General features: G+C 43.1%; 1 protein-coding gene across 1 annotated transcript; it reads left to right on the top strand.

Annotated features, from left to right (window-relative positions):
• Positions 1-2,338: 2,338 nt before the first annotated feature.
• On the top strand, positions 2,339-8,467 carry Esx1 (ESX homeobox 1). Its single transcript, XM_021241633.2, has 4 exons — positions 2,339-2,656; positions 2,828-3,155; positions 4,760-4,805; positions 7,980-8,467. Exons 1-4 carry the CDS (start codon positions 2,575-2,577, stop codon positions 8,331-8,333), a joined length of 810 nt encoding a protein of 269 aa, XP_021097292.1. The 5' UTR covers positions 2,339-2,574; the 3' UTR covers positions 8,334-8,467.
• Positions 8,468-9,090: the final 623 nt, after the last annotated feature.

The raw sequence follows: 9,090 nt of genomic DNA, 5'->3' as shown, positions 1-9,090 counted from the left end.
GACAGAACATATCTATCACAGTGTACCAGTAAGCTACTGTACACCTTGATTACAACCATGAATAGTATGAATTTTTCATGCAATTACTCATCCCAGGCCAAAATTGTTTACCAGGTATCTAGACAAGTGAGAAGAAAGCCTGCAAAAGTCAGCAAGAGCCAGTGTGAGGAGGAAATGGTCTTAATTAAAATCAGAGGTTCCAGGATTGCCATTTCTTACATCTTGAAAATTAATTGGTCAACAAACATCTGTTAGCTGATTTTCTACCCAACACCTGATGGGAACAGGAAGCAGGGAGAGCTTTCTATTAGGCACAGTAGTTACAATGCCCAGGACTCATCATTTTAGGGGCCTTTGAAAATGTCTTAATAGCTTTTGAAATTTCAGAGAAATTGGTCAACTTCAGAGAAAAGCGAATATAATCAAGCCTGGATTATTTCATCTTTATATCAATGCAGTTGTAAAATACAATTTTAAATATTTGTTTAAATTGGGCTTGGTGACACACACCTATAATCCCAGCACTCAGAAGGTTGATTCAAGAGGACTGCTGAGAGCTTGGGCTACATAGCAAGTTCAAGACCAGGCTGAATTACAGAACAATATCGATCCCATCTCAAAAAACCAAAAAAAAAAAAAAAAAAAAAAAGGAAGGGACCTAAAAGAGAAAAAAATGCCTAGGACCCACAAAAGTCATAATGTAGCCCTGACATAGAACTAGACCTCAGGGCCTCTCCCTCTTGAATCTTCTAGAAACCAGCTCACCATCCTATATGGAGGACATATCCTGTTAATTTCTCCTCAGTATGAGCAAGTGTTTAGAGGTGGGCTGGGAAACCTAGCACTGCTGAATCCCAGACCTCTGACTTAAAGAGACTCACTGTGCAAAAGGAAGAGGCCCGAATTAGTGCAAGAGGAGGGGCAGAACCCCACATTTGTAAAGACTCTGACCAAGGCCTTCTTCCCAATTTCGACCTAGAATACCGTTATTTACTCCTCTGAATTAAGACAGCAGTAATAGGGTGAAAAGTGCACCCGATGCTGTACTGAAACAGCTAGTATGACCACTATGGCAAGTTGTCTAGCATTCCTGCAATTAAATCTTTTGTGTAAAAATGGGAATAATAACAATTCTGGTTGTGAAGGTAAAGTAGGGTAAATCATGTAAAACGTCAAGCACATGGGCAATTATTAAAAGTTATTTTTATAATGTTAAGTATAGTAATATGTCCTGTACTCCTGCAAACATTTCCTGGAGGGAGAAGCATACATCTTTCAATCGTAATCGTGCCCCTTAGAATTTAAAATGGTGCCCTTTTAAATTTGATACATCACTAGGGAGGACAGACTCTGGAAGACAGTTCTAGAAAAAGGGAGGGGGAGGAGAAAGGAAAGGTAATAGAGCAGGCGGAGGCGGGCCGCAGAGGCGGGGGCAGGGTGGGGGGGGCTTCTCCCTGGAGTCTGCCGAACAGACGTGGGAAATGCGCGCGCTTTAGAGCCAAAGAGCAGGTTTTCTGCAGAGCGGGCTTTTCCAAAGGAGGTTGTAATAAGAAGCGCAGCAGCATAGCTCAGCAAAGGTTGCAAGTGCCACCTGACCAAAGGAAGGGGACCCGGTAATGTGAGCATTTTTAGATGCACTGTTTGGCAGGTTCTAACTTTGCATTCTGACTTGGGTTCATTACTTAAAATCTGAAGTCCTTGGAACTTTTGCAAAACTTCCAGAGTGCCTCTGAACACCCGAACTGCTCTGCAAACCCAGCCCTGAACTCCTGCTCCTGGAATGCATGGGGGGGAAGGGGGCTTTCAAAAACTCAGCAAGCAGCCTCCCAGCCAACCATTACGTTTTATTAGCTCGTTATGGAGATTTGGGGCGCAAAATGGTACAGAACCAAGATAGTTCGATTCACTAGTCGCCAAATTCTAGGAGGGGAGAGTCGTGCTTACCCTGGACTACCCAGACATACTAGACTACCTTCGCTTTAGCACATTCGGATTGCTGAGGCCTCTGAGCTTCCCCAGTCCTATATATCCATCTTTTCCTTTGGGCAAGTCCACGTGCCGGATATAGAAAGTCTAGGTTTGGGCGGAGAAACACTGCATATACTTCACCACCTCCAGATCCCCCACCCCCCCCACCCCCAGTCCATAAACTGGCTTTCACAATCGAGCACAACCCTTTCCCCCAATCGGACACTCCGCCCTAGTTGAAAATAGTTCGGCTGCAAACTGGAGCCAGTTTTCCGTCCAGCACGTCCACTACCAGCACCGCGCTAGCTCGCACATACTCGACCTATTTTATTTATTTGTCCTGGCCGCAAGCGCGCCACCGTCAGGTCCCACCAACTCCAAATAGATACACTAGGAATTCTGATAGAGGGCGTGTTACCTGCAGAGCGCGTGTGCTCCTAGAACCTGAGGGGCTCACTGTACCGCTATATAAGGAGTGCGGCTCCCAGAAGGCGCCAGAAGAGCAGGAGAGCAGCCACTAGCTCCCGCTCTTTCCTCCACCCCACCATCACCACAGACCCCTCGGAGTCTGCAGAAGCGCGCAACTTCATCGACAGCACTTAAGATATGGAATTTCTTCCCAAACCCAGCCACTGTAGCACTAGCTACGGCAGCCTCGGAGCCAGCGAACTCGAGGAACAGCTATATGGTCAGTGCTTGGAAGGGGACAGGTGTCACGGCGAACTCCACCACAGAAACTTTTCTCTGGGAGACGCGGGGACGGGACGCTGCTACTCTTCTATAGTGACCCCATACCTCTTACCACGCGCCGCGGGCTCCAACGCCCTGGTCTTCCTTTTTTGCTTTCCTTCTTTCCCAGATGTGCAGCCGACGGTGGCCTCCGCGATTGGAGCAGGGCTAGACGGCGAGGAAAAGACACCATCCGAACCTGAGCAAGGAGCGGAAGCAGAAGCCGAAGGCAGCCTCCTCGCAGAAGCGCCCAGCAGCTTGGACGGCGGAAACCTGGAGGATGACGGCGGGCACCTAGAGCCCAGGGAAGGGCAGGAGGAGCCAGCCCCCGCGGCAGCGGAGGAGCCACTGCTCCCAGAGAGGAGGCAGCGCCGCGGCCGCACCACTTACTCGCAGTTCCAAGTGCAGGAGCTGGAGGCGTTTTTCCGTCGCAATCAGTACCCCGACGTTTTTGTGCGGTAAGTAGCTCGATCCGGAGGTTGCTCCAGTTCTCTAGGGGACTTTGATATCTCCGGGAGCCCTCTAGGCGGCGCGAAGACTCTGAGGCCCGCCCTTTTGCTGGCGGGCGGGGGGGGGGGGGGGGGGGGAGCTGTAGGACTAGAGGCACGGGGAAGTGCGGCACGGGCAGATCTTGTTTATATTTAAAACTTTGTGTTGTTTTTTTTCGCCATGAGTTGTTACATTAATTTTGGTGATTTTGAATAGTGCATTGAAATGTTTATCCACCCATATTACTGAGATTTTAGAGCCCTTTTTTTTTTTTGGTACAGAGGATCGAACTCGGAACCTTGCGCTTGCATGGCAGGAGGCAGCACCACTGAGCTAAATCGCCTGCCCTAGAGCCCTTTGGAGACTCTTATCTTGTCTCACGCCTTTCCAGCTCTGCCTTATGGGACGTTTTTTCCCAAGCAGGAGGCAAAGTTTTCAGCTCTCCAAAGTCCGGGACCCCTTCATGAGAGGCCCACATATTTTACAGTAAACCCAAGAATTTAAGGCCTTCGCGCTGACCTAGACCCATAGCTCAGCCCTATTTATTTATTTTTTTTCTTTTTTTCCTTTTAGATAAGGTTTTGCTATTTTGCCCAGGCTAGGATAGAAGTGCAGGCCTCTTCTGGCCCTGACAAGAATAAAGGACCAGCCTCCCAGGTGTAGGAAATGGGGATGCCTTTTCTTGCTCCACTGTATTTATTCTTCACCGGCCAAACAGCAAAAAATAATTTGCATCGGGTACATTTGGGCTGTCTTGGTTTGGTGTACACTCTTGAGAGTTCACTCTGGTTTATAATAAACATAAATGTTCTGTTGTGAAACAGTGCTTTGCTAGGCACATTGCTACATGCCTTTAACTAGAGCTACTCAGGAGGCTGAGGCAGAAACATTCCAAGTCCAAGGCCAGCCTGAGCAACTCAGAGAGAACTTGTCTCAAAATTTAAAAAGAAAGAAGTGCTGGAAATCTAGATCAGTGGTAGAGTACCTGCCTGACTTGGGTGAACCCCAGGGTTGAATGTGAGTACTGCTAGAGAGGGGGAGGGGGGAGGAGGTAGCAGTCTAGGATGTGGTTAAATGTGAAGGGCTTGGATTCAACCACCAGTACTGAAAAAAAGGTGCTTTAAAGGTACCTTGGGTTTTATTTGTTTGAGGCAAGGTCTCATATGTACCCTAGGCTGGCCTCAAACTCATGATCCTCTGTCTCAGCCTCCTGACTACTGGGATTACACGCAGGCACCACCACATCTTTCTGGCATTTTATTTTCCACGGAGGAACCTCCCAAGAAAAGATTTCTAGGGTTGTTCTCTGAAGTTCCACAAACAGAAAAATTGATTGAGTTATATTCAGCTAACAAACGTACTACTCAGACACTTTCACATGTATTCCCTTTTTTCTTATTTAATGAGTAAGTTGTCCATGGGAAACCCCTCTCTAACCCAAACCTCAAGGTGTATTACAGAAAACGGCATGAGGATATGATATATATCATGGGGATAGGAATAATGCACATCCATATATTTCATTTTAGCCACAACTTCAAACACTGATCATTTGCAATTTTCTCCCCCTTAGGGAGGAGCTTGCTGGATGCCTGAATTTGACTGAAGCCAAAGTGCAGGTCAGTAAATCGTTACAAAGCAATTTTGAGGGATAGCCATTCTGAAACACGTTTTTTGTCTAGGTTTTGTTCTGGACATTCTCAAGTTGGTGTATTTTTTGTTGTCTTTTCTATATTGGGCATTTTTTGTCATTGTTCTGGGGATTTTACTCAAGGTTGTAAGAATGCTACTTGCATGCTTGGCAACTGCTCTACTATTCCACCACACCTTTAGCCCTTCCCCAGGAAAATTTTAGTAGTTTTCTTCTCATTCTTTTGCCAATATAGTAGACCTGTTTTAAGAAATCAGACGTGGAGAAACTGACTTAATATGTGCCTACTCCCAAATCTGCTATCTTGGCTTTGGTTATATTTTGGGAGATTTTACCACTGGCACATTTAAATCTCTCCAAAATGAGCTCTCTTGCACCACTCTTCTTCACGTAATATATTTATGCAACAGAAAGACCCCACTCTTAAGGTGAGAGAGAGAAAAGCTATCTGGCAGGGAAAACAGGCCCTTTGTTTTAATTATTTGCAGTTTGGGAGCTTCCAAAAACATATACAATATAAGCTTCCTTATTTCGTATGCTAAAAGGATAGTAAAGTCTAATTGAGGACTTGACTCTGTTAATAGTTCATAAGTAGTTGGAGAGCAGCCTTTTTGTGACATCCTTCATCCACATTGCTGTTGAACACTTACCTAAAATGCAGAGTTGGACCTTCCTTCCTTAGCAATGAGTGATGGGATTGGGGTCCCCTGGTTAAGAAGTGGAACTGGCAGAACCTAGGGTGCCTTGCCACAGTGGGCCACAATGACCTCAATCCAAGAACTGAATGCACTGACCATGTCTTGAGTCCAGGAAAATTTGGAAGGTGGAGCAGATAGGAGTGTGTAAAATTAATAGTGGTGAAAATAGGGTGCCCAAATTCTTGTCTGCAAAGGATTGTAGAATCCTAGAGAATTTGGACACAGCTAAACTTTCATTAACATTAAAGGCTAAAATATCAAGGTGGAGTCCAGGGCTTCAGTAGCTCTCATGTCCCAGCAAGACAAGCCACAAGAATCCTAGGACAGCATGATCAGGTCTCCCATGATCAACCACCACTTGTTTATTTCTCAAGAGATTTCAGGGAAAGAATGAGCCCTTAGACATTCTAGGAGGAAACCTATCCAAAGAGCCAATATGCTTCTCTGTATTGGTTACTTCAGAGTGAAATGAGGCTTTCCTTTTGAAAAGGGAATTGTTCCCCTCAAAAAGATGAATTAAGCACCTCTTTTTTGACCATGCTTGGTTTCCTTTACAACTGGGCTGACATTATTCCTGGTGAGAAGGAGACAGGGACAGCTGGATAGCTGCTGATCCAACAGTTATTTACCCTGTTTATCAGACTTTAGAGTTAATAGCAGGAACCTTGTGTAGTTTATCAACACCTAAGACCTGGAAAAACTACTCTTGTTAATATCTTAATATTTAAGGAATATTAAAAGTGGAAGAGGAGAGATACAGTAATATGCCAAGCTCTGGACTAGGCTCAGCTCACTAAGACCTGGCTGATGGGAGAAATTGTTTACTCTCAAGATATTATAGCAATAAATAAATGGCTTTACCAGTTGCAGTTTACTTTTTATTTTAAAATTTCATAACCAAATAGAGAATAATAATGGTTAATAAACTGTGTGCTGTTATCTTCAAAGTAGTTACAGTACAAGACAGACAAAAAAATTCTGTCTTACAAAGAAGAGATAAGCAGTTATTAGCACAAAACTTTTTTTCAATGAACTAAAAGAAAGTGATATTATAAATGAAACAAATTAGCATATATATTAAAATATTCTAAAAACAATAAAATAGGTAATTCAGGGAATTATGTGAACTTCTCCCTAAATCTTCACATTTATTTATCTTCTATTTTGCTCTTTATTTGTATATATATAGATATAGATAGATAGATAGATAGATAGATAGATAGATGGTTTCTCATATAAGATAAACCATGTGATATTTAAGCTTGTGTGTTTGACTTATTTCATTTAACATTATGTTCTCTAGTTGCTCCATTTACCTACAAATTCCTCAAGTTTATGTTTCTTTATGGCAGAGTAGTACTCCATTGTATATAAATACATTTTATACATTTTCCTTACCCATTCATCTGTTGATAAACATATATGTTGGCCATTAGAGAAATGCAAGTTGAAAGTACATTGAGATCCTATCTTACCCCAGAAAGAATGACTATCATCAAATAATCTAATAAGAATGAATGCTGGCAAGGTTGTGGGAGAAAAGGAACTCTCTTACATTTGTCATGGGAATGTAAACTAATACAATCATTAAGGAAATCAGTGTAGAGATCCTCAAAAAACTAAAAATAGAGAAATTTCCTTTGACCCAGGCATCCTCCTTCTAGGTATCTTTTCAAAAGACTTAAAATTATCATATTACAAGAATATATGCATGCTCATGCTTATAGCAGCACAATTTATAATAGTTAGATCTTGGAAACAAGCATATATGTCTATTTTTATTTTTATCAATGCATGTTTGTAGTACATAACAATTACATTCCTTCTGGAGAGTTGATACTTGTACATAACACAGTATAATTCTTTTTTTCATCCCCTTCCTCTTCTTTCCCTCCCCCTTCCTCTATCTCTTGATTCCCTTCCCTATTTCCTATTATCTATTTTTTATTTTTTTCTTTATATCTTGGCTTTCTTATATAAGAGAAATAATGTGATATTTAAACTTATGTGTCTGATTTATTTCACTTTATTGTCTCAGGGTGCATCCATTTTCCTACAAATGACTCAGATTTATCCTTCTTTATGGCAGAGTAGTACTCCACTGTAAATAAATACAGTACTTCATTTTCTTCTTCCATTCAGCTCTTGATGGATATATAGGCCACATCCGAGATTTAGCTATGATGAATTGTACTGCCACCAACATGAGTATGCATGTGTCACTGTAACATGGTTATCTTAACTGTTTGGGGAAGAATCCTAGAAGGGGAATAGCTGTATGTCAAATGGAAGTTCCATTTTTAGCTTTTCTGAGTAATCTCCATACTGATTTCCAGTTTAAAATCTCAATGGCACATATAGTTAGTTGCATGCTGTGTTTTTTTCTGTTATGACATTCACTGTTCATTATACTAAACCAATACCTTTTTTCCTTCTGATTGAAGGTTTGGTTTCAGAATAGAAGAGCCAAGTGGAGGCGACATCAGAGGGCACAAATATTGAAAAATATGCCTCCTGTCTTCCTGGGCCCTGGTATGGGCATAATCTTCAATGGGCCCTTTAGTGCTGTACCTTTTGTGGATCCTACTTTGAGATGTGATCCTGTAATGCTACCACCCATTCGGCTCCCTGTACTACCTGTACCTGTGCCACTCAGGCCAACCTTGCCACATCTGCCATGCAGGCCGCAGATGATGTATATTCCTCCTGGGCCACGTGTGCCTCACTTTGACCTGGCCTCCGTAGGTATGCCACGGAGCTCCATCATCCAGGATCCTTTCATAGGCCCCATTTTGTAAAGCTTGGTCTTCGTAACAGTTTTTCCAAAGGTTTTCTGCCAGATATAAATTGTTGCACAGCACCTTAGAGTAAGTTGTTAAATACCTGTTAAACGAAGTGAACAGATAAAGTTAGTGCCTTCTTGTTTTTTGTAGACCACATAACTGTTCAATAAAGATGTGAATTAGCAGTATATTGATTTTCAGCGCCAAGTAAGGTTAGGATATGGGTGGGAATTGATGAGAGAATGGGATTTGAACAGAATGATGAAGAGGCCTACTTTCATAAGGTAATATCCCTATGTCACCATCAATAGGTCATTCACATCAAAGTTCCCTAAGTGCCTGTGGCAAGCATCTTCCCATCCTCCCATCCTCAGCCTCACCTTGCCCCTTTGGGACCACATACATATGCCAGAGGGGAGGGGGCAAGTCTCTACTGAGAGAACAGTTTCCAGGCAAGGCCAGGTTCCATTCATACAAAGGACCTCAGGCTAAACCCCGGCCTCAAAGGGAAACTTCCTAAGCAGCTACTCAGCTTTAAGGAAAGGTGGCCTCCAGACGCCCACCTAGTACTCTAATTCTGTTCATTACCCTCCATTTTGTGGAGATGGTAGGGGAATAGGAGCCACTTTGGTGCCAAGGCCTGAAATTTCAAAGAAGACACAAAAGGGACCTCCATCAAGGCTAGAAAAAGGCTCTTCTTCCTTTCCTCACACACGGGGCAGAGAAACCTATTTCTGTAGCTCCTCCAGCTCAAAAGCAGATGATTCCACCT

Source organism: Heterocephalus glaber, unplaced genomic scaffold (assembly GCF_053883595.1).
Source record: "Heterocephalus glaber isolate CG9 unplaced genomic scaffold, H.glaber_assembly_v1.0 deba00001613, whole genome shotgun sequence".
Classification (NCBI taxonomy): Eukaryota; Metazoa; Chordata; class Mammalia; order Rodentia; family Bathyergidae; genus Heterocephalus; species Heterocephalus glaber.
This window is presented reverse-complemented; position numbering and strand designations above follow the sequence as displayed.

Bases quoted from the DNA above. Each gene is read 5' to 3' on its own strand.
- Esx1 (XM_021241633.2), top strand. From the start codon at position 2,575: ATGGAATTTCTTCCCAAACCCAGCCACTGTAGCACTAGCTACGGCAGC. The intron at 2,657-2,827 runs GTCAGTGCTTGG...CTTCTTTCCCAG, and splicing joins ACTCGAGGAACAGCTATATG to ATGTGCAGCCGACGGTGGCC. The intron at 3,156-4,759 runs GTAAGTAGCTCG...TCTCCCCCTTAG, and splicing joins TACCCCGACGTTTTTGTGCG to GGAGGAGCTTGCTGGATGCC.